The sequence below is a fragment of the Equus asinus genome, chromosome 20, assembly GCF_041296235.1.
Source record: "Equus asinus isolate D_3611 breed Donkey chromosome 20, EquAss-T2T_v2, whole genome shotgun sequence".
Classification (NCBI taxonomy): domain Eukaryota; kingdom Metazoa; phylum Chordata; class Mammalia; order Perissodactyla; family Equidae; genus Equus; species Equus asinus.
In genome coordinates this window covers 12,239,306-12,264,045 of record NC_091809.1, presented here as the reverse complement: position 1 = coordinate 12,264,045, position 24,740 = coordinate 12,239,306, and the positions used below count along the sequence as shown (strand labels likewise).

Genomic DNA, 24,740 nt, shown 5'->3' with positions numbered 1-24,740 from the left:
CGAGAGGCACAGGATGTCACCCAGGCCAAGCCGACCGAGAAGGGGGGATGCACAGGAGAAACGAGCAGAGGAAAGGACTGGCATGCCTGATGGGAACCTGAAACTCTGGTGGATGCGCAAACCCTCTTTCCCCTTTAGTCGCCACAGCTGGCTAGCTGGTGGAGCCGGACTTTTGTTTTAATTTAAGTCAACTTTGTATTTTAGAACAGTTTGATTCACAGAGAAGTCGAAGACGCAGCAGAGAGAATTCCCCAGTACCCAGCGCCCAGCCTCCCGGACTGAGAACATCTCACTCTGGCGAAGGACTTTCGTCACCATTCGTGAAGCGGTATGGATCCGTGATGAGCTGGGGTCCAAGCTTTATGCAGGTTTCCTGTTCTCCCCTAACCCCCTTGCCCCCAGCTGAGCCTTAGATGATGTAGCCCTGCTGACATGTGACTGACTTCGGGCCGCCCAGCCAAGCGGCTCTTGGATTCCCAACTCACAGAAACCTGGGGAATGTTGTTTCCAACCGCTGGTGCTGGGGTCATTTGTTATGCAGCAAGAGGTGACTAACTTGGGAGGGGCAATCGCCACATCGGGCTGAGTGACGGGATGGGGCAGAGATGGGAGGTGAGAGGCTGGTCCAGGAATCCGGGGCCTCGGGAACCGGGTGAGCAGAGGGCTCACCATGACTCCAGGGGCAGTGAGGGCCAGTAGGAGAGTAGGGGGCACGGGGGGAGGGGGGAGAGGAGGGGGAATGGAGGAGAAAGGGGAGTGGGGAGGAGAGAGGGAGAGGAGGAAAAGGGAGGGGAGGTGGGGGAAGACGGAGAGGAGGAGCAACAGGAGAGAGGAGGAGGGAGATGAGAGAGAGGAGCAGAGAGGTGGGAGGAGGGACGAGGCCAGGCCTGCACAGGGACCCTGGGGCGGGAGGGGGACTGGCCGTTACTCGGGCAGAGGCACTGGTCCGTGGTTTGAGATTCTTACCCGGTGCATTTTTTACATCAATTTTTTAGACAAATGATAGCCCTGAAGAGGGGCCAGCGTGTGCACTGAAACGGCCCGTTCCGGGAAGCGGTGACGTCGGCGTGTGCTGCTGTCTCAGTCGGGGGGGCTGGAGCAGCAGAAGCACCCGCAGGGGCTGGGGGGCTGGACGGGAGGAGGCTGGGCGGAGGGCAGGGCTGGGCTGGGGAGCCGGGGGAGATGAGGAAGGCCAGGGTCTGGGGGTGCCGGGGGGCCCTGGGAGGGGAGATGGACGGGGCGGTGGGGAGGCCGCACAGAGGGGCCACGGGTTTGAGACACCAGCTGGCAAAGGGCCAGGGAAGGGGCAGAGGACGTGGGCAGGAGTCTGGGGGGAGGCAGCAAGGGCCCGTGGGCTTGCAGACTAGGGCGCTCCTGGCATCGAGTCGGGGGGCCGGGCATGCAGCTCACCCCCCACAGCGCCCAGGACGGCCCCCCTGAGAACGACCCGGCCCGATGTCCGCAGTGCTTGGGGGACACAGGCTCCACCGCCAGGAGAGAGGGGTGGGGGGATCGAGGCCGCCGCTGTGTAGAATGGGGTGCAGGAGGGCTGGGGCAGGGCAGTGTTGTGCTGGGTGACGTCTGTCTTGGAAGCTTCAGAAGCACGTGACCTGGGCTGGCTCCCCCAAGGGGGCCTGGGCCACCTCTCAGGCCCTTCCAGAACCTTCCTCACTTGGCATCCTAGTCAGGTCAGCTGGCTCTGACTTCCCCATCTACTGCCCAGCCACCAATCTGGAGCATCAACAGACCGCCCCACAGTGGCCTTAGGACAATCACACTCAGAATCAACAAAAACCATGCCACAGCGAGAGCCCAGAGCACCTGCTGGGTGCAGGACCGGGATGCGGGACCAGGATGCGGGGCGGGGGCCTCGGGCGCTGCTGATCAGCCCCGCGTGTGACAGACAGAGTTCTGCTCTGCTCAGGCGGAGGTGGGAACGGGACCGGGGGACCCCTTCGAGCTCCCGGGGACGGATCCTTCCGAGAAGCAACATTTCGGGGATGGTGCAGCCCACGAGGTGCAGACGGCGTGTGGGGTTCAGAAAAGCAAAGCCAGGCTCCAAAACGACGTTTAATTCCAGTCTGAGTAGTTCAATTCCACCACCGAAGCTTAGGAACACGGGAAAGATCAGCAAAGGAACGAACAGATATAAAAATACTTCATGATGACAGAATGTTCCCACGGGAACCTCGCAGGTGTTTCTAACCCACGGCCCCCGAGAACGTCCCGAGTCTCTAAGGCGGAGGCTGTTCCCGCTACCGACCGACTTCGAGGGTTGCTGTCGGAGGATTGCGTGGTCGGACTTTTCTGGAAGGAAGCGAGGCCCACTCTGGCGACGCTGGTAGGGCCGTCCTCCTCGGGGATGGGGCCTCTGTCTGTGTCCAAGGGAGAGTGACCCAAGCAGGGCCAGCTGCCAACCAGATTGGTGCATCGAGGCTTCGGGCCACACGCCTGGGCCCCAGATGGGACACCCCGAGGGCCAACCCCGAGGGTCGGAGGCAGAACCACCAGGGCCAGGCATGCCTGGATTTCCTGTTCTTAGATTTGATCAAAGTCAATGAAGATGAAGACCGCCGGGGGGTTCCAGGTGGCCTGACACCATCCCCAAAATGTCATGGTCTCTACCAGACCAGAGACGGCCTCTGCGGCTGCCTCCTGTTCAGACACCTGCCTCTCGGGGCATGCACCCCTCCCCGCGTCCACGAGACCCTCATTCCACTCCCCTCTGAGCTGCTGCTGTCAGGCCCAGGGCCAGCAGGAGAAGGGGCCTCAGCCCTCCCCAAATGCAGCATTCCTGTCATTACGGTGGGGCCACCAACACAGCCAGGGGGTCACACGGGGCAGGGTCTCAAAATTAACTTCACCAACGTTTATTTCCACACATGGTCTCGCACTGGCTTAGAATAATTCAGTGGCATGTGGCTCTGACTTGAAAGAGAGTTTCCACGACCGCGTTTAAGGCCTGGCTGAGAAAACTGAGTCACAGACCTTCACACAGCTGACCCCAAAGCCCAGGCTGCTGAGCCAGGGACCCTCGGGCATCTTGGTGACTCACCAGCAGGGGACCTGCCTTTGTGCCTCGGGCAGGAATGCCAGCCTGGCTTCCCGACGACGACGGCCTCGTTTCTGCAAAAGCTGGGCCCAGGCGGCGAGCTCGTGTCCTGGACGCTGCGACTCCATAGCCTCGCGCACGGTGACCTCGGCTGCCCCGGTGGGAGCGGTGGGCACGCGGGATGGTCACAGCAATCCCGGGAGGCGACTGAGACCACAGGGGTCGGCTGGGCGGTGACAACGCTCAGCCCCAGGACAGACGCAGCTGAGGAAGCTCCACGGGACGGGGCGTCCGTGGCGGCCGCTCGGCTGAGACTCACCCCCACGCAGGACGAGCGGGATGAGGACCCCGGAGAGACCGCCGTCCGTCCGTCCTCCCACGTGAGCAATCACAGGAATGCTGGAACGTGAGAGCGGCTTGTCTTCACATCCGTCTCTTACAAACACTGGTTTTCTTCAGAAACGCCTGGGGTGGGAGCTGCAAACCTGGGAACTATCCTGAGAAGGAACCACGAGAAGGAGGGGGAAAAAAATCCTGGAAAATTACAGCGATGCTTCTGGAGCTAGACATTCACGCCAGACTCTCCCTTAAATGTCCTGTTTAATATCAGATACAAGGTTTTTTAACACAAAATAGCAAATGTGTGCCTTATATTAAACTATACGATATGGTCACATGTAATGATACAAAATAAAATAAAATGGCACTTCTGTCCTTTTGAAAACCTCGGGGAACTGTGTTCTCCCAAAAGAGCCGGGAAAAGAGAGCCGGCTCTCGGCGTTTTCACGAAACCGACTTTCCGGAGCCGTGGAAACGGGACCCCGGATGCGAGGCCGGCAGCCCAGTCCCCGACGCCCAGCACGGCGCGGCCCATCCAGCGTCAGCTGCGCCGACTCCTCTCCTCCAGGAGCTGGTTATCGAATATCTGTTTTTCCCTTCGGGAGATAAAAGCAAATAACTTCATTTTAGTAATTAATCCGGGTTCAAAGGGCATGAAACAGGGGAGTTGGCGTTCGATAGGGACAGAGCTTCAGCCTGGGAGGAAGGACGGTCCTGGAGACGGACGGTGGGGATGGCTGCGCGACAGTGGGACCGTGCTTCATGCCTGGGCTGTGCACTGAAAAATGGTGACAACGGTCAATTTTATGTTACCGATATTTTACCACAATTGAAAAAATAATTTTTTTTTTTACAAAGGAATATGCAATATCAAACTGTCCTTAAGCGATTTGCCTGTCAAGAAAAAAAATTATCTTAACAATTCCTTGGCTCGCTGCCCCTCTCAGGGCAGAGATGAGCAGGAAACATCGATCCCGAAGGTGACCCGGGAAGTAGCGGATGATCGGCGAGACACGGCGAGCGGCCGGCTCAAAAGAAGAAACACAGGGCCTGGCCCTGTGGCCGCGTGGTTAAGTTCGCGCGCTCCGCTGCAGGCGGCCCAGGGTTTCGTTGGTTCGAATCCTGGGCGCGGACATGGCACTGCTCATCAGGCCACGCTGAGGCAGCGTCCCACATGCCACAACTAGAAGGACCCACAACGAAGAATATACAACTATGCACCGGGGGGCTTTGGGGAGAAAAAGGAAAAAAATAAAATCTTAAAAAAAAAAAAAAAAAAAGGAAGAAGAAACACAGGTCGCCTTGAGAACGACCACGATGGAAGCAGCGCGAAGACGGCTTCCAGCACAACCGCACGGCTGGGGCTTAAATAAAGCCGGGTTTGCGCACAACCACAGGAGGGACAAGAGGGACGAGAACCAGTGGCTCCCACCGTCGGGGCGAACAATCCCGCGATGGACCGACTGTGCACCCAGAACCGGGGCCAAGGGCAGAAACGGCCGCCGCTCACTCATCACGTCACTCAGCCCACGACCCCCGGGGAATGAGCCGGTGGCCTGCGTGTCCACCCCAACCCGCTTCTCTGCCAGCCTCCCGAATGCGCTTTCTACGGGGCATCTGAGACGTTCACGGCCCGCGAGGCTGCGGAGGACTCGGAACGCTTTGTGACACCGGCAACTGGGAACGGCAGCTCCTTCAAAGGAAAACCAGGAAGACGCAGAGACGCCGTCACCAGAGCAGAACGGGTGGCTGCTGGGACGGGACGGAGGGAAAGGCCAGCGAGAGCAAAGGTGGCCAGCTCCGACCTCAGCCTCCCGGGACCACCGTTCGCTGCGGGTCTAGCGAGGGCACCGGGGCTGAGCGCTGAGCTCCCGCACAGACGCGCCAGGCCTCTGCCTCCAGGGCCCCTTCGTGTCCCGTCAGCTCAGCTGCGTTAAACTCCTGCGTCCAGAGCCGAACGGACTCCCCCACGGACGGACGGGTGCACAGGAGGCCTCCCGTCCACTGCACAGGTCGGCGGCCTCTGGCCCCCCAGGAAGCCGGGGGGGCCCACCCGGGAAGGATGCGGGCCTCCCGGGAGCCAGGAGTCTGTACCGTCAGGCGTCCCGGGACGGAGTGCCCGCTCGGCCTGGACGGAGACCCTGGCCCGTGACTCTAGTTGAGTCCTCAGCCTGTCAGTGCCACGCGGGCCCCGCCGTCCGCAGCGAGGCCTGGCAGCGCGCCCAGAGTCGGGATTAGGGGCTCCGGGGGCCAAAAACCCAACGGTGGCTAAACACACGGAAGTGAGGGAGACATCTTGATCACGGCATTCTTCCGACCAGCTAGGAACCGTCAGGGCGACTGCGGCCGCTTAATCTGGCTGCATTTTCTCAAACAGCCACGGCGGTGGAGCGAGAGGGGGAGAAAGCAATGCAAACAGGAGCCCGTGCCAAAGAGATTAGGCACAGCAGGCCCGAGCACGCGTCCACCCGCCAGCCCCGGGCAGCTCCCGCAGGCCGGCCACGCGGGGCCTGGGCTGGCGTCCAGCTCTGCCCGCTGTGACCGGCTCGGGGACCCCGGGCCCACTGCCCAAACTGGCTGGAGGACAGGCATGCTCACTGCTGGCTGCGCCGGGTCTGCCTGGCGATTCCTGGGCCAGGCGCTAACGCACGTTCTCAAGTTCACACGATTCGTGTACCAAGCAGGCGTCTGGACCGGCGCGTCGGGTCACGGCACCAGCGGGTGTGGAAATACAAGGCTTTGAAGAGAAACTGCAGAACGCTCTGGGAAGGTCGGCCCGAGCGGCTTACCGGTAGCTGAGCGAGGGTCCCTTTATGTACTTCTCCTCGGCCGTCTTGTAGTCCACTGCGTCCACGGCGGAAATCGCACAGATGATGGCCTGCAAGGGGCAGAGCGGGGAGCCGCGGTCAGTTCCACACACATCGGCCCGCAGACACTTCCCCGTGTACGGCTCGAAAAACACCCACGGAATCCGAGAAATCCTTGCTCGTAGTCAAGTTTCTGAATCACGTCAGTAACGTCATCTTCGGGACTAGACACGAGAGGTCATGTCACTAGGAGCAGAAAAGGAAAAGTGGAACTGCGACCAACTACTGCGGTGTGGAAACCTACGTTTACCGTAAAAACACAAATAAGCAGAAGTACAATCGTGGTGATTTAAATACACAATAGACGTCTAACATCAAGGAATCATCGTTCGTTTTCTTGGATGGAATGATAATATTATGGTTATGTCAAAAAATATTTTTTTTTTTTGAGGAAGATTAGCCCTGAGCTAACTGCTGCCAATCCTCTTTTTGCTGAGGAAGACTGGCCCTGAGCTAACATCCGTGCCCATCTTCCTCTACCTTATACGTGGGATGCCTACCACAGCGTGGCGTGTCAAGCAGTGCCATGTCTGCACCCAGGAGCCGAACTGGCAAAGCCCGGGCTGCCGAAGCAGAACGTGTGAACTTAACCGCTGCGCCACTGGCCAGCCCCAAAAAATATTTTTAGAGTCCTTATGGTTTACAGCAGGGTCCCCCTTGGCACTGTGACATCAGGTTACTCTCTGGGGGGCCGTCCTGGGTGCTCTGGGGGGTTGAGCAGCATCCACAGCCCCACCCTCTCGATGCCAGGAGCACCCCCAGTGTGACACCTGCAGATGTGCCCAGACGTGGCCCAGAGTCTCCTGGGGGCAGGACCACCTGTTCTAGAGGGAAACGCTGAAGTATTTATGCATAAAAAATATTTGGGGGGCTGGCCCGGTGGCACAGCGGTTAAGTGCACATGTTCCACTTCGGCGGCCCGGGGTTCGCCCGTTCAGATCCCGGGTGCGGATATGGCACCGCTTGGCAAGCCATGCTGTGGCAGGTGTCCCACATATAAAGTAGAGGAAGATGGGCACAGATGTGAGCTCAGGGCCAGTCTTCCTCAGCAAAAAGAGGAGGATTGGCAGCAGATGTTAGCTCAGGGCTAATCTTCCTCAAAACAGAGAAAATATGTGAGGCCCCCCCACCCCAGAATAATCCAGGGGAGTGGACTGGAGGGACAAAGGGCATGAGGTCACTGTTCCAGCTGAGGAACGGGCACAGAAGGGATCACGATGCTGTTTTATTTTTGTACGTATTTGAAACCTAACACAGTGATAAAGCTCACAGTTCTTGACTTTGACCATGTCCTTCCAGCGTGCGCACAGATGCCCGGCAGTGCCCGCTCTGAAATCCAAGACAACTGGAGGGGTCATGGTGGCTCCTCGCCCAGCCCGAGCCCCAGCTGAAGCGCACTGACAAGGTGCGCACTCCCTTTCCCCAGTGACCTATATTCCGGAACGGGTCCCACGTGAGCATGCGGGTGGAGCATGCAGCTCTTGTCCCCCCACGACGGCGAGGAGATTCAAACCCACGGGGTGGCCGGGCTCCACGCTGACCGACGTCCCAGCCCCAAGCTGCCCGGTTCCTGGGCCCTCACTGCAGACCCCCACCCTCGCTGCACAGAACCGCCCCGGCCAGCCACTCGCCTCGGGCAGGAGGACGTCCAGGATGAAGCGGATCCGGTCGCCGTTGATGCGCGCCAGCATCCTGCTGCCCGTCTCCTGGAAGAGCCCCTGCAGGTACTTCACCACCAGGTCCAGCTGCTCCTCGTCCTCCAGGTACGTCTCCATGCACGTCATGTACTGCCCCGAGTTCAGGAACGTCTGCAGCCACCTGGACGGCTTCCTGTCCCTCAGGATGGCCCGCAGGTGGCTCTCAGCGCCCCGCGCCTTCACGATGTACTCCACCAGCTTCTGGTTGGCACGGTCCCGGGCGGCCCGCGACCGGTCAGGCAGCACTTTCCTGCATGGCGGCCGCCTGCCCTGGGGGCTCCCTGCCGCAGGCTCCTCCTCGTGCCCTTTGCTCAGCTGAGGGAACCTGGTCCCCAGGACGTCCTGCTGGATGGACTTGCGGACGGGGTAACCTGAGGAGGAAGCCACGTCCATGGGCCTGCAGCCCCCTCACTCGCTGTGACGCCCTCAGCAATCACACGGAGTCTGGGGCTGTGGGGAGCAGGCCCCAGGCCCCCGGGACGCAGGCAGGGCGGGGTGCCCTGAGGTCCGAGATAAGCCCCTTGAGCAGGACGGCCCCGTTCCTACAGGGCCCTTCCTGATGGGATCCCTCCGTCCTCTCCCCGACTGTCCTGCAGCCACGTGTGAGCCGACGGAGCGGAGGACGGCCTCCACCCAGCCCGAGTCATCCCTGGCCACTCTGTGAGGACCAGAGGAGGAAGAGGGCACCGAGTGACTGTCGGCTAACCGAAGACGGGAGCCACACAGCAGGCAGACGGAAGGTGCCGCCACTCAGACGTGCCAGCGTCCAGGCGACAGTCTAAAGTCCTTGGTGCATGTCGCCGCTGGCACTGACGGGGGGCGTGTGGGTGCGGGACGTGGTCCCGGCCCCCATGGCAGGGGGAGGAGACCTGCGGGTGCCCAGTGGGCACTGGGGGCAGGTGGCACAGCCGGGGTTTGTGATCTGGGAACAGGCTCGGGCCATAGCACTGCTTCCCCCCACCACAACTGCCCCCGAGCCTCAGACACAGGGGGGGGGGCTCCTAAAGGACTAAAGGGTGGGTCATGCCTTAAAGAGGCGCCGGGGGACTTACTTATATCGGCCGCATAATATTCCAGGAAAGAGCCGGCGAAAGAACCGCAGCCTGCAGAGGGGCGGGGGAGAGCCGTGTTCACACGCAGGGGAGACGCCCGGGAAGTTCCTGCGGGCTCAGTCCACGCCCAGGCAGACCCCTCCCCAGGGAGGGCAGGCGGGACGCGGAACAGCGGGTCAGCGTGGCCGCGGTCCCCAGGGTGTTTTTACTAACAACGCGATGGCTTATGGTTCTCAGCAGCCAGGCCCGGGGTGGCGGGAAACCACCCGAGTCACAGGGAACCCTGTCTCCTGCTTCTCCCCGCGCCCCGGCCTCCTCCCGGCACCCGCCCACCAGCCCGTCGGGGAGAAGGCAGCCCGGGCTGGCCCGACTGCCACCAGGAACGGGCCTGCGCTCTGCCCTCGGCCTCAGGGTCCTTAGAGGAGCCCCACGCTGTGTCCCCACCCGGCCCCTTGTCGGAGGGCCCGCAGGCCCCACGTACCAAGCCGGACCCTGTAGTCGGTGATCAGGGAGACGCACCAGCCGATGGCCTGGTCGAAGTCCTCCTTGGCTTCGCTCTGCAACGAGACGCGGTCGGTGGGCGAGAGCGGGAGGCCGCCAGGCGCACGGCCCACGTTCCCTCTGTGTCCCACGCCCCCTTGTCCACAAAGGGGACCTGGCAGATGCCCCCGTGGCCAGACCGGGAAACGCACGTCGAGGCCCCGGTCCGGGCCTGGGCTGAGAGAGCGGCAGACCCTACGCGGAGGAGGCCGGAAACACCCCGGAGGGCAGCCTCGGGGCCGCCACAGAAAGACAGCAACAGTCGTGTGCAAGAAACCCTTCGAGACACGTCTTCGTGCCTGTCACTTAGAAAGAGGCAGGGTCGGCCGGGAGGTGGGGACACTGGCCACTGGCAGCAGGACCCACCCGGCCTCCCGGTGCTCACCACAGGCCGAGAACAAGACCCTGGTGAGGACCCCTGAGCTGGAACCATGAGCTCCCGGGAACCAGAGGCCTGAGGGCAGATTGACACCTGCTTCCTGCCTTACTGCCACCTTGGCAGGGCTCTCGTCCCACAGTCGCCGCAGGCGCGGGACAGGAGCACAGTGGGCAGCTCTGAGGGGGGCTCGGGGCCTCGGCCAGGCTCGCGGACCCGCACCGGGGACGGCAGCCTGCGGGGCCCGTCAGGGAAGGAGACACGTGGGGGCCCCGCAGATGCCGCAGACGTGACGGTCACACAAGGGCCGCCGAGGACGCAAGAGCCAGTCCATCCACGGGCCCAGCAGAGGCAGAACAGCCTCCTGGGAGGCAACGCCCATGCCCTCGGATGGACCGGCCCTCGGTCTCCCCTCTGCATCCCACCTCGAGGGGGCGTCTGGACTGACTTTTCTCGGAGGACGGGAGGACGGCCAGGGGATCCCCGCCAGGCATCTGGATCATGTGAGACCCACGCCCCATCTACTCGTGACCCAGGCCACATTACGCTAAATCACGTTCTTCGCGTGTATAAGGCAGGCCGGCCTTGAGGCAGGAGTCCTGCTCGCCTTTCTGCCCAGCCTTCCGCTCTGGGGAAGCTACTGGATCCCCGAGAGGGCAAAGGGCACTGAGGGGAGTCAGGGTGATGCTCTCGGCCCCGGGAGGTTGGGCTGTCAGCTTCACGTGCTCGGGGGTCTGCACCTCGGGGTGCGTGGCAGCCTGTCCCAACGCCCACCAGCCCTCATCCAGAGCCAGCCCGCTGACCGGCATTCTGGCAGGGAGCCGGCACCCGGTGCGGGTTGTGGGTTAAAAGTTGCCGTGAACAAGCTCAAGCAGACAAGATGGACGGGGCAGCGAGGCTCACGTCGTGGAGACACATGTGGCTGAGGCTGGGGTCCAGTTCGGGTGCCAGCCCTGCCCACACCTGGAGCCCGTGGCTGGCTGCGCTCGGAGAAACAGCACAGCCGGTCAGTGGAAGGCTCCCCGGACGGCCTCCAGCCCCCAATCCCACTCACAGCGCAAGGAGACAGCTTCCCAGACAGGAAGGCAGCGCTGTGACGCGGACCCGGGAGCCCCACTGACCGGCGTGGAAAATCCTACACTGGCTGGAGGCTGACGGGCCCTCCTGCCTGGCTGGGTGGGTCTGTTTTGAAAGGACCAGCTACTGGTGGCTGGCGTGCTCGGGGTATGACAACGAGCCGATTACAGAATCGGGGTCGACGGCCACTAAAGAGCACACAGGGTGCCAGCCCGGTGGTGCAGTAGTTAAGCGCACATGTTCTGCTTCAGCAGCCTGGCGTTCACTGGTTCAGATCCCGGGTGCAGACACGGCACCACTTGCCAAGCCATGCTGTGGCAGGCGTCCCACATAGAAAGTAGAGGAAGATGGGCATGGATGTTAGCTCAGGGCCAGTCTTCCTCAGCAAAAAGAGAAGGATTGGCAGCAGATGTTAGCTGAGGGCTAATCTTCCTCAGCAAAAAGAAAAAAAACAAAAGAGCACACAGATCCTCTGTGGGGTGCTGTGTGCCGTGACCTGGGAGCGTGCGCGGGCTCCCTGCACACCTGAGGCCCACCATGGTCGCAGCACCGGGCTGGGGTGGCGTCCCCATTCCAAGGGGCCAGGGTCTGCCACGCCTGACCCGCGGGATGGCCACAGGACAATCGCCCTCGGGAGGAGCCGGAAGGAGCGGGCCTCGTGCCGGGCTCTCCGCCCCCTCACCCTGCAGCCCTGGGCAAACTGTCCTCCACGCTGAAGTCTCAGTTTCCTCACCTGTTAACGGGGGAGACGAGCCGGCAACCCCCAGAGTGGAGGTGACACCCCCAGTGCCGTGATCACAAGAGGAACAGCCGGAGCCAGCCCGGCAGACCTCTGCTGTCACTCCCACGGCCGCCACACGTGCCCACGAGCCGCGGTCTCACGGGCTGCGCGGAGGACCCCGTTCCCAGAAGCACAGGGCCCAGTGCACCTACCAGGAGCGCGTGCTTCTCCTTACAGTCAAAGTGCTTCAGTCTCCTCAGGCACACGGTGATGCTGGACGGGGCAGAGCGGGCAGGCTCACGTCAGGGACGCCACCTCGTGGCCTACGCACAGGTCCCCTCTGACAAAACGAGGGGGCCCCGGCGCCTCTGACGGCACCCATTCAGTATGGAAGGCGACTCTTGTCCCCAGCGGCCTGAGGAAGCCCCTTGGAGCCAGGCCCTGGAGGCAATGGGGACGTCTGGGAAGGCCCCCAGGGGGACGCGGCTGCAGCCGCCACTCAGGACAGGCAGACCCCGGGGCCTAGTCCTCGTGCCACACTCCGGGCCACCGGTGGGAGACAGAGGCAGCACCCAAGTGCCCGAGGCTCGGAGGAGACCAGTCCCGCACGCTCCCTCCCAGATGCGGGCGGCCGCATTTGAGCGCGTTTTCATCCTGTGACTAAGGATCAGGAGAGAGCGACCGGGCAGCCGGCAGAACGGCTACACTCGGGCAGACGCAGGTCACGGCCCGTGGCCCTGCGGTGACCACTTTGCTACAGTTTGTGGGAACAGGGGCCAGTCCGACGGGCGTCTGGCTGGGCCGCCTTTTGAAGCCGGCAAATAAAATCTGGAAAACTGGACAGTTTGACCAGCTCCTTTAAACGCTGCCTGTGTCTGGATTCCTCTTCCTGGGGTGGCTCCCAGGGGGCAGGTGGACCCTGCTCCCTGGCCCCTCCTGCCCAGCACCCGGGGCAGGCCTGCAGCTGGGGTCATCCACGGGGAGCACAGAGCCCGGCCTTACCCTTTCCCCTTCGGGTTCATGTTCCCTTCGATGAAAAGCACGCTGGCTTTCTTATCTCTCCGCCTGACGCTCTTGACCTGTTGGCCAATCCAAGAAAATAAAGCATCAACCACTGGGGGGACGCTGTGGGGTTTAAGATTCTTTCCTGATGTCATCTTGCTGGGTGTTCCGCTGAGCGACTGGCGTGTGTGGCCGGGAACGCCGCCGGCTCGGGGCGACCGAGGCAGGGGACACAGTCAGACACTTGGACACCGCCGAGCTGTTCACGGCCCACCTGCAGCGGTTTCACAACCGAGCAGGATCAGGTTTGGTCTGGTCTGTTTTTAAATAAAAGCCACTGTGCCTACGGCTGCCTGCTGCCCCTTAACAAACCGTCCGGCCCCTCTCCCGGCTCCGCGGGCAGGGCCGTTCCCATTTTGCGGACGAGAGAGGCGAGCTCAGGACAGCCGGGACCAGCGAGGGCACACGGGCGCAGCAGCGCACCCTCAAACTGCCCCCTTCCTTGGGCAGCTCCCCTTTCGACAGTGCCTCACACGGCCAGGTTGGCCGCAGACTCTGACCCAGAAATCTGTCCCGCTGGTGACCTGTTGCCCAGCAGGGCCTCCAGGGAACCGGTGAGAACAAGGGGAGGGCTGCAAGGCCCGGGAAAGGGGGACACGGTTGCTGCCTGGGAGGCTAGAGCTGAGAGGAGCCTGAGGGGCCACAGTGAGCGACCAGGGCCCACACTAAACCCCAGGGCACCTCTCCCCTTGTCCAAGCACGCTTTCTTTTTTTGCTGTTGTTTTTTGTTTGTTGTTTATTTTTGAGGAAGATTAGCCCTGAGCTAACATCTGCTGCCAATCCTCCTCTTTTTTGCTGAGGAAGACTGGCCCTGAGCTCACATCCTTGCCCATCTTCCTCTACTTTATATGTGGGACGCCTGCCACAGCATGGCATGCCAAGCGGTGCCATGTCTACACCCAGGATCCAAACCGGCGAACCCCGGGCTGCCGAAGTGGAACATGCACACTTAACCACTGCGCCACCGGGCCCACCCTAAGCGCGTGTTTTACTAGCAAACGCGCACAGACTTCCATTCCATCCCCCCTGACCCGGGCCAGCGGATGCGAGCAGGCCGCGCTGGCTCGAGGAGAGCAGACCCTCGAGATGACAAAGCTCCTGGGTGGCCGCAAACACCTTTCGGGTTTACATGCCACCATCTCTCGCTAAAAGCAAACAATTGTGGCTGAAAGTGTCAGAGCCCTGTCTCTGCCAGGGTCTGGGTGGCAGGGGGGACACACAAATGGGGGCCATGAGGAGCGGGGATGGAGTCTCTGCCTAAAATATAAATCGACGGTTTGCACCGTCCAGGCGACGAGAGAGCAGAACCAAAAATTCAGCCGCATTTAAGCTCACCCACCACACCGGGGCCTGGGACAGACTCTCAAATACCTGTTTCTGCACATGCACCTGGGCCCTACCCTAGAATCTGAGGAATTAAAAAGCTCCAACAGGAGCCGCCCGGTGGCGTACTGGCCAGGTTTGCGCACTCCGCTTTGGTGGCCCAGGGTTCACGGTTCAGATCCCCAGCATGGACCTAAGCACTGCCCATCGAGCCATGCTGTGGCAGCGCCCCAGACACAAAATAGAGGAAGACTGGCACAGATGTTAGCTCAGGGCCAATCTTCCTCACCAAAGGCAAAAAAATCAATAGGGGGAAAAGTCTGAAATGCACGGTATTTAAAATGAGCAAATTACAAGGCCTTTTGTTCAGGTGGGTTTTTCTGAGCCTGCTTGGTAAAGATTTGACCTATGAACCTTACACTCATGGATGCCAAAATGACTGAACTCCCTTTATTCAGGCAAATGTGTGTCCAGACATGCCGCCGCTAAGCCCACCGCCTTTTCCAGTAATAATGACGTAGGGAGAGCGCCGGCCCGGTCCAAGAGCGGAGAACTGGGGACGAGCAGGGAGACCCACGGGATCCGACTGACCACGCTTAGAAGGAGGAGTTGTTCTTACCACCGCCGGCCAGAAGGGGTATTTTTGGTATTTAAGCCAGACTAGCATTCCTACTTCAAACGAGCGTGGTTCTAGAATTAGAGAGAGAAAAACAGAAAGAACAGATACATCAGATCCACATCAGCGCCCAGTGCAACAGCTTGAGAACACAATCACCGTGATACTGTCTCTTTCTTTTCTCTGTTTTTTTTGAGGAAGACTGGCCCTGAGCTAACATCCATGCCCATCTTCCTCTACTTTATACGTGGGACGCCTACCACAGCATGGCTTGCCAAGTGGTGCCATGTACGCACTCGGGATCTGAACCAGTGAACCCCGGGGCCGTCAAAGTGGAACGTGTGAACTTAACCGCTGCACCACCGGGCCGGCCCTGTGATACTGTTTACACCTGATGTTAACCTAATTCACTGAAAGGCCACGAGGATCTGCAAGGTCGGTTCCCAACCGGAACCCCAGTGCTGATGACGAGCCACTGAGCGGTGGGGAGCAAGGTACCATGCTTTCTCAGTGGGGACAATGTGGTGACACGAGGGGAAGCTGGCAGGTGGGGACTCTACCACCTCTGTGCCTTCTCTGGAAATCTCCGATTATTGCAAAATAAAACATTTCTTTGAAAGTGTGGGGCAAAACCAGAAAGGAGACCATGCCACACAACCAAGAGCCGAAGGGAGAGCCTAATTGCTAAGGGGCTCCCCTGTCCGAGCGAGCAGGGTCTTAAGAGAGAAAAAAGGCAATTATCAACATGATCAACAGACAACTGCAAAATGGTTTCTGAAGAAAACGTAACTATTTTCAACCAAAAAAACTCCAGAATGAGTAAATAACTGAAATGTTAAAAAATCAGGTAACAAAAACTGACGGAAAGCAGAGGCCGTTCTTCCCCACACAGAGCCGAGATCCTCTGGTCCTGACGCCCCGCTGAAGAAAGGGGCAGCTGCGGAGGGCGACATCTAACAACTCAGAGGTCCACGGGGTGAAAGACGGGACCACTCAAGGAGGGCTGTCACCCCAGAGGCACCCACAGGGTCCCATGAGGACAATGGGCCACGGCCCCGACAGCCAGCTCAGGGCCCAGCCGGGAAACAGCAGACAGACGTCCAGGCTGATGGGGACAAGCAAAACCAAATGGAACCAAAAAACGGGAAAAGAGGAAACGCCCAGGTTTTTCTGGGCTGTGGTGACCTGACCCCGGCTGGCGGTGGTGAAATCAGAAATGCCCTTTTGGAAGAAGGCACGGTACCCCTGCTCTGTGGCCCGGTAAGCCCCTCCTGGGGAGCCGACCCTACAGAGTTATTTCCCAGAAGCACACGCCAGGTGCAGTGTAGCCCCCCAGGCGTGGAACAATCTAGATACTCAATGCCTGGGGGAGGGCTCAGTATGTGATCACCCGCCCCTCCTAGTAAATAGTAACTAGTAGCCACTAAGAATCATCAGAAAACTATGCAAAAGTGTAAAAAGGTCTGAGTTATCATTAACTTCAAAAAATGAAAATGCAACCTGCAAGGACACCGCTACAGCAAGAGAAACACACTCAGCATCTTGGAGGAGGAGCGAGCTGTGGACTGAGAGCGTGTGCGCGTGGCACGGGGGGCCCCACACGCTGCACCCAGGTCGGCTTCCTGGACCTGCAGGATGTTGCTGTCGGGGAGGCCGAGGGAGAGGCCTCCCAGACTTCTCTGTACTGTTTTTGCAACATCCTGTGAATCTATCATCATTTCAAAATAAAAAGCTTAAAAAAAAAAAGACTCGACTATGTTGGATGAAAGGTGAAGGGGCGAGTTGAAAGAGGTAACTGGTTCTGACTCCCTCGCTTCAGGAAGAAACTGACTTTCTGTTGGTTGCTGGTTCGGCATCTGCGGTTCTCTGTTCCTGATCCTTCTCCACAGACGTCAGCGGCTCTTACATACGTGTCTTGCTCTGGTGCAGACGGTACGTGGCGGGAGAGGGGGCGGGCTCCCTCGGGTTGTGGATCCTGCCTGTCTGGACCGACTTGCAAAGGCCAGTGAGGCTGCGGCAGGCCCCAGCACCGGGCCACACCCAAACGATGGCGACAGCACCCGTCTGTGCCCCTCGCCGTCCTGCGTTCCCACCGAGGGACAGGAGGACAAATGGAGGGAGGGAGCGGTGTGCTTACAGGGAGGGCAAGGCCGTCTCTTCCCGGGGAAAGCCCCCTTCCCTTTGTGAGGTCGTTCTTAAGACAGAGGACCAAAACCACGGCACTTTCTAAGGCCTCGGCTCAGCAGGAGAAAAATCAAACAGCAAGAGGCCTTCGGCTGAGATGCCAGCAATGGTCTCGGAACGCCGGCCCCAGTTCCTTCCACGCCTGAGCGCACCCCGGGTCCCCCTCACGTCTTACCGTGGTAGAGGAGGATTCTCGGGGGCTCCTCGTCTTCCTCATCTTCCTCCAGGATGGAATTAACGGAATTAAACTGCACAGACTCTTCAGAGGATGGACGGTCTGCCAATAACGTCAGATTACACTTTCACTGTCATCGCCTTGGTGACTCGTGCCGAGAAAAAACATTTCGTGATACGTGACCATCAACAAGGAGGAAAGATCCATGCTACACAGACTTTCACAGTGCCACGTTCGAATAGGGCGTGCGTGCTTCGCTTAAAGTGCATTTAACAGAAAAATGAAAGAGAGAAAGAGAGAGAGAAAGAGAGAGAGTGCCTTTCACGTCGTACGTGGAAGGCGAGCGTGAGGGGCAGCAACCTGGCACGGGGAGCGGACCGGACTCTGAGTGGGGACTCCTTTCGTGTGGCTTATTCCCTTACAGACCGAAGCGCTCGGTAGAGACAGGGAGCGGGGTGCAACTACGGGGCAAGGCCATGGAGCCGCCACCTTCTCTTCAGAAAATGGTGAGGAAGGGGGTGCGGATGGGTGCCCGGCAGGCTCCCACAGCGCTGGGGGGTGGCCCCCCGGAAGGAGAAATGCAGAGACTGATGTGGGAAGTGAGGGGCGAGGGCATCCGGACACACCTAACCACGCAGACATTACAACTTCTGAATCAGCCTTTCAAACACGAGGGGGATGCCACAGTGTTAGGACGGGAGAAATCACAGCGCGTGGCCGCAGCCACACACAAACATGTCTACGCCGCGAGTCTCACTGAGTCGGGAGCCTTTTAAGTGAGTTAATCACTTTTGAGATTCCTGCCAATTTAACGGCAGTGCATGCTAGCTTCTGCGACACTTAAGAATAAAGGCGTTAATCCCGGGGGAGCAGAGGCAGCAGCATCAGGGCCGCCTTGATTCCCATCGCCAGCCAGGGCTCCACCGCGCTCCGCCACGGGCCCCCGCTCCGTCCCCACCCGCCCTTTGCTTCAAAACAGAAATAAAGACACAGAGACACTCGGGAGCAGTTGAGGTAATTACAGCCCAGGGGGAGAGAGGCGAGGAGGAATGAGGAACTCTCTGCGCTGGGTCTCCTTTGGTAACGATCTCATTAAGATCTGGTTAAAAATACTCGCGGGCCTGGCTCCAAATCTGGCCGCGGGAGGACCCAAGCCACCCTCTCCGGCTCCGGCTCCACCCACGAACGTTTACCTTCCTCCAGGGGCTGAAGACTCCCGGCTTCCTCTGTGGGGACCCGGGGTGGCGGCGGGCTGGGCTTGGCGGTGCTGCGCAGACTCATGCATCCCCTTGGCCCCGGCCGCTGGCTGCCATCTGGACACTGCTGCCTGGAGGGGCAGCCTCGGGCCTGCGGGCACCCCGGGGCCAGCAGCAGAGTGGGGCCGCCGGCAGGCAGAGCTGGGTCTCGCCCTTCAGCCCCCGGACCCTCCTCCTTGACCCGCGAGGGCGAGCACGGGGCTGCCCTGGTCTCGCTCTCTTTTTCAGGATCTCCCTCTGGGAGTGAAGGTGCATTCTGACACGGGCTGTGTGCCGAATTTCTTCCCCTTTTCCTCGGGGTCATGGGATCTCCCTGGCGTATTCTTGATCCACGCCCGTCCTGAGAACCACCTCCGGCTGAGGAGGCGGCGGGGGCTCGTGGGCTTTCACTTTTCCCAAGCCCCTTCTTGGGGTCCACTTGGCACTTGGGGTCCTCTTCATGAGCGGGCGAACCTGACAGCCTCTGGCATCCACGTTCCCTCCTGTGGGGTCCGAAACTGCCCGACATGCCTTTGTGGAGAAGAGAGGAAGGGCTGGAGTCACAGAGCAAGGAGACCAGTTCCGTGGGCTTCTCTCTTGGAGACACAGTTCTTGCTTCCCTCGAAGAGCTTTCTCGATGACAACTTGTTCTCTCGTTCAAAACATCCAGAGCCACTCGCAGTGACCGTCGGTAGGCCAGCTCCTCCAATGCTTCAGCGGGCACCTCGTGCTGGGAGGCTGGAGGATGGAAGACAGACAAAGCCTGGTGACATCCAGGGACCCGGGCACCGCTGGCCATCTACTTTAGATCGCTAGCTTTCATCCGGAAAGGGAGGACTAACACTTATCACTTACATCTTCCCAAGAGGAAAGACAAGGTTACAAAACAGCTGTTGGTTCAGGGCTGTGGGGCTCCCATTTTTTTCAAAAAAAAAAAACAAAAACAAACTGACCGACCCCAACCTGATTGGGTTCAACCCAAATTCCTCCAGGTTTCAAAACAATACTGCCCGCATAATGCATTCAGATGTTTCGCAAATCCTCTCCCAGCCTCACAATTTCAAATTCAATCAGGGTCAATAAAAACCCATGCCAACGAAATAAAGGACTCTGCCGGCAATGTATTCCGGGCTGGGGGTGGGGGGTGAGGAACAGCCGATGAAAAGGACTCATTGTGGGCTGGTACGTTTTCCATACTTCTTTGCAAGGGCATTTCAAAGCCAGAAAAGAGCATCACGGGCCTGGAGGTTTCAGCCTGACGCCCCCCCCCCCCCCACCCCGCACACCAACCCCCCAGCCCCCGACACACAGATATGGCGCTGTTTATTTGAACAAGATGATGGATGCAATATCACAACTCAGCGGGCACAATACCTCAATCAGCACAGTTATTTTCCCCTGTTTAATATTAAAGGCACCCACAGAGAATTGGCCCCACCGACACGATCTGAGCGAACAATGACGATGGCGTCCAAGGGGTGACGGTCAACACCACCTAGGGTACACGCGCAGGCGGCCCCTGCTTCGAACAATGGCTGTTTTCCCAAAGACCTAAGAAAATAGGCCCTATTTTATGAACGCCATCGGAAGGAACTCTGGTCGATCTTTTCACGAGACCAACGGTTCTTTGCTCGTGGGAGAAGCACTCCCACTTTGAGGAGAGAAAAGGCATTTTTACGTTGGGGCTTGCAGATCTGCGACTGGGCAAGCAGGCGACTGCCGTCTCCTAGTGCTGTGTGTGCGTGATCGGGCCCCCAGCGCTCAAGGTCTCTCACCTATGAAATGCAAAGGCGGGGGGAGGGGGTCACAGAGGTCCATTTCCGACCGGCCTCACCCTCACCGACGACAGCCCCGCAGACAATGGGTGGCCAGCAAGGCTGACGCCGGTCACACGGTTCTTTCTCCCCGGGGCTCAACCATGGAATTTAAATACGAGACCAACGGCTTCTCAAACCTTGGGCAGAGACCAGGCCAGCAACCGTTCACAGTCTTACTAGGGGATAAGCGGAAAAACAAAAAGGAAAAGTCTTTCTCCCTCTCCTCGGGGTGTCTTGTGCACCCTGGAGGCCACGGACGGGGGTGACCAGCAGACCTCGCCGCTCGCCGCTGGCCATTCTGGGAGTCAAGAACGGGATGGGTTCTAGGAGCAAATTCTAGAAAGTTTTAAGGATGTAGATCCACTTTCTTCCCCCTCCTTCAGCTCAGGGAATTCACGTCCCCTTGTACAATGGGAAGAACGACGAGCAGGGTCAATCTTTACCTGGAGAGCCGAGCCTCACCTCTTCCCAAACCGTCTCTTACTCTGTTAAAACCTGACGGTGCCTCAGAAACACGCTCTTACCTAATGAGCTGGCGATGTCTTCAATGTGAAACTTCTTCAGGATCTTGACTCGCGTGCTTTTCACCCGAATTCTGCAGGGACAAAACGACCGTTACACGCCACCAGCCAAGGCCACGGAGACATTTTCAAACATGTTTTTCTTTAGATGACAAAAGAATCAGATTCGTCTTCTTCCTTCTCAACCTCCCACTTAAACCAGAAGTCACAGCCAACTAGGAATTCATGTGCCTGAGGTGAGAGGCAGCAAGGACCCTGGTGAATGGGATTTTTTTTTTCTTTTTCTCTTTTAAGACACAAAAGGTTGGCCGGATTTAAGAGCAAAAAACGAATTCAAATTGTGACTTTTATGAGACACATCCCACTTTCAACTGCACAAATGACTGCTTTGTTAGATTTTCAGAGTGGATGATAATGTCACTAAAAGCTGTTTACAGCCCAGCAGGTGTGTTTTGGTTTAAAAGGATCGGCTTCCCTTTTAAACTCGAGTATTCAATTACCTCGCCAGCCGCGGGGAGAGTGTGAGCTGGGGACTAAGCGAGCTCAGGAGGCAGCTCTGAAGAGCGGGGCAGGCGCCCGGGGAACCTGCGGCTGGAGCTGAGTGCGTTTGAGGGTCTGTTTAGAATTGGGAATTCTCCCACTGCACGTCCCGAGACCATCAGCATACACGATCCGGGCATTTTAATCCTTCTAGATGATCTGATGTCTGTCCACCACCGGACAATCGAGAGCAGAGCAGCAATGCGCTGCCCCAGAGTCGCGTGTTTGCCTTTTGAAAGCCAAACCATAGTTTATTAGACTGACAGGCTCAAACATTAAATATTTCCAAACTGATAGGCCTGTCACACAAGTTTCTGAAAAAAAAAAAAGATGCACTGATAAAGCTGTGGCAAGGAGATATCCCTATGTGAACCCCAATGGGAGTTTACCTTGTGTGTAAATTATATTCGTTCCATTTTTGTACCGATCTCTCTGGAGATCACACAGAATGCCTCGTACAAATCTTTGATTTCCAAATTCACATAAAATAAAGTCAGCTGTTTTCCTCTTCCAGCGATTACGTGCACTGTTACGATAACTAAAGAGTGAATAAGCCCCTAAGAGTGGACTGCATCTTTTTTTGGGGGGGGTTGGGGGTGCGGTATCAGAAATCCCATACAGAAAAATAGAGATCCATATCGCAAAAACACAACACTTAACTTTTTGTCTAGGGAGATTATTTCAACATTTAGAAAAAATTCCTTCTTTCTCTTATTTTTTGTTGAAGCCTCGGGTCTGGCCAAAACCTATGTTTAAAAAGAAAAAAAAAAAAAAAAAAGATCCTTTTATTAAGATACAACAAACAGCTGACACAAAGTAAGCAGCAGCAGCAACATAATGACACAAATGTAGCAGCTCATTGATAAAGTTTCCAACCACAGGACTTGAGAGGTCGTCAGTCTGTCTAACCCCTGCTATTTGCAGGTGGGGAAACTGAGGCACAAGAGGTGAGTGGCAGACCCACAGGGGGACCCGGGTTGTGCCTCGCGGCTCGGCCTTCTTGCTACTCCGCCGCTTGCTGGAAAGTCTCCCCCGACAGGCTCGCACTATTTATTTACCATCACAGGGCTCCTTGCCAGAGTTCCTGGAGTCGCAGCCTTACATGCCTTTTTATAGCTGACTGGGAATCTTTTTTTTTTTTCCCCAGTGTGAAAAAAAGACACTTCTGGAAGCGTAACCTTGTAAGCACTCGACCAAAACCCCAATAAACGGGGGACGAGAATCGGTGCCAACAGATCCGCGCGCTGACTGTTCAGGCTCAATTATTTCACCGGAGCGACGCCTAGGTACCTCCTGACAAAGATTTTACTTGTCACCCGAAAGTCCTTTCTAATTCCTGAAATTATAGAATAATGGCTGTCACCTTCGCGGGCCATAATCGCTTTTTCCATCTGCAGAGGACATACTTGGCATCCGTCATGATTTACACTCATGTGGCAAGAGGGGACGATTTGGCACAAACAAAGTACTCGAAGGTCTGGCGCGTGGTGCCCTGCAACGACATTTGCACGGCGGCTGAGAGCACCGTCTGCTGGCGCGGAGCGCAGACACAGCCGGTGAGGCCAGAGGTGAGCGGGCTCGGCCGGCTGAGGAGCCAGGCCAACTCCGTCACCTCGCGCCGATGCTCAAGGCCAAAAGGGAACCACGGGCCGTGGGGCCTCGGGAGGCGCCTGGGTTTTTGTCATAAGTAAGATACAGCCACGTGCCTTCCCAAAGGTTCTGCCTAGATGATTTTTAAAAGGCTCCCGAATAAATCGTCTCCGTGCTGAGGGCCTGCCTCCCGCCTCGGCACGAGAGGCATTTGAAACCACGGGCGCTTACGGAGGGAGCAGTCGACCCCGTGCAGAGACACGAGACCGAGGACAGGACGCCGGCTGCTCTCTCATCCGCGTGGCCCGGAAAGGCCGGGCCAGCTGCAGAGCGACCGTCCCCACGGCGACGGGGAGGACAGGCGGGCTGTCAGCAGGAACCCAGAGGAGGTGGAGGGGTTCCATTGTGCAAAGGGGGTCCACCACAGCAGCTCAGGGGGGTTCAGTCGCAGAGCAGGGGGTTCAGGCAGCAGAGTGGGGGTTCAGGCAGCAGAGTGGGGGTTCAGGCAGCAGAGAGGGGATTCAGGCAGCAGAGAGGGGATGCAGGCAGAAAAGGGGGTTCAGGCAGCAGAGAGGGAGTGCAGGCAGCAGAGGGGGTGCAGGCAGCAAAGAGGGGGTGCAGACAGAAGAGGGGGTTCAGGCAGTAGAGAGGGGGTTCTGGCAGCAGAGAGGGGATGCAGGCAGAAGAGGGGGTGCAGGCAGCAGAGAGGGGGTGCAGGAACTAAAGGAGGGGCTGCAGGCAGCAAAGAGGGGGTGCAGACAGAAGGGGTTCAGGCAGTAGAGAGGGAGTTCTGGCAGCAGAGAGGGGGTGCAGGCAGTAAAGGAGGGGGTGCAGGCAGCAGAAGTGGGGGTGCAGGCAGCAGAGGGGGGGTGCAGGCCGCAGAGACCGAGCTCCGGCCCAGAGGCGGGGCTCCCTCCAGCGCCCCGGCGGCGCCTCTCCCGGGGTCCGCCCCTCCCCCGCCCGCCGCCGCCGCAACCCCGGCCTGGCCGACGCGAGGGGCGCAGCCCGCCGGGCTCACCGGGCGCCCGGCCTCCAGGCGCGGCGTCCCCGAGCCCGGCGCGGAGGGCGAGGAGGCCGCGGCGGCCCAACGGCGGCCACACCCGCGCGGCCCCAGCCGCCCGCGCCCGCGCCCGCGCCCGCGCTCGCGCTCACCGCCTCCACCACCACCGCCGCCGCCGCCGCCGCCGCCGCCGCCGCTCCCCGCGGGCCGGGGGCGGGGCCAGCCTCTCAGCGCCGCCAGGCCCCGCCCCTGCCGCCGACCAATGGGCGCCCGCGCCCGCACCGAGGCTCCGCCCCTTCCGCCCGGCCGCGCGCTAGGCCGACTGACTGACGGGCGGGCGCAAGGCGGGCGGGCGCAGACTGACTGACTTACTGACTGACGGGCGGGCGGGCGGGCGGGCGCAGACTGACTGACTTACTGACTTACTGACTGAAGGGCGGGCGGGCGCAGACTGACTGACTGACTTACTGACTGAAGGGCGGGCGGGCAGGCGGGCGCAGACTGACGGGTGGGCGGGCGGGTGCAGACTGACTGACCGACGGGCGGGCGGGCGCAGATTGACTGGCGCCGACTGACGGGCCGACTGACGGGAGGGCGGGTGCAGACTGACGGACGGACGCGCGGGCGGGCGGGCACAGACTGACGGACTGACTGACTGACTGACGGGCGGGCGGGCACAGACTGACGGACGGACTGACTGCCGGCCTGACGGCGGGCTGCGCGCGCCCGCGAGGCGCCCGGCCCAGCTCCCCGCACCCCCGCCTTCCGGCGCCCGCTGCCTCCTTCCTCCCCCTCTAGTCGGACCCGCGCGGCCTGGCGAGGACGCCGAGAGAACCTTCGAGAGCTTTCCAGAACCTTCGAGATTCCCGCGGTGCCCGTGAGGGAGGCGCTTCTGGCCGAGGGCCGGCCAAGCTTGGGGCGCGGAGTGGCGGCGTGTGCCCTCCCGGGCGGACGGT

At 59.4% G+C, this 24,740-nt stretch overlaps 1 protein-coding gene and 1 long non-coding RNA gene across 11 annotated transcripts; one reads left to right on the top strand and one right to left on the bottom strand.

Moving 5' to 3' along the window:
• Positions 1 to 203: 203 nt before the first annotated feature.
• Positions 204 to 8,002, top strand: LOC139041262 (uncharacterized). The gene is made up of 3 exons (XR_011496080.1): positions 204 to 328; positions 7,558 to 7,663; positions 7,867 to 8,002. It is a non-coding gene; the product is annotated as an uncharacterized lncRNA (long non-coding RNA).
• On the bottom strand, positions 2,058 to 22,691 carry PWWP3A (PWWP domain containing 3A, DNA repair factor). Of its 10 annotated transcripts, none has more exons than XM_070491599.1 (14): positions 22,558 to 22,691; positions 21,584 to 21,940; positions 21,155 to 21,423; positions 20,658 to 20,728; positions 18,275 to 19,054; positions 17,082 to 17,183; positions 14,726 to 14,796; positions 12,724 to 12,800; positions 11,934 to 11,994; positions 9,489 to 9,564; positions 9,008 to 9,058; positions 7,890 to 8,326; positions 6,181 to 6,269; positions 2,058 to 3,987 (listed from the first exon to the last, which is right to left on the bottom strand). In XM_070491599.1, the coding sequence occupies exons 5-14, from the start codon at positions 18,843 to 18,845 to the stop codon at positions 3,933 to 3,935; spliced, it is 1,590 nt and encodes a 529-aa protein (XP_070347700.1). In that variant the 5' UTR covers positions 18,846 to 19,054; positions 20,658 to 20,728; positions 21,155 to 21,423; positions 21,584 to 21,940; positions 22,558 to 22,691; the 3' UTR covers positions 2,058 to 3,932. The 10 variants fall into 10 exon arrangements, with proteins under 10 accessions (XP_070347700.1, XP_070347699.1, XP_070347701.1 ...); XM_070491598.1 differs by having other exon boundaries at positions 21,855 to 21,940; XM_070491600.1 differs by lacking the exon at positions 21,155 to 21,423 and adding an exon at positions 19,995 to 20,091 and having other exon boundaries at positions 21,855 to 21,940.
• Positions 22,692 to 24,740: the final 2,049 nt, after the last annotated feature.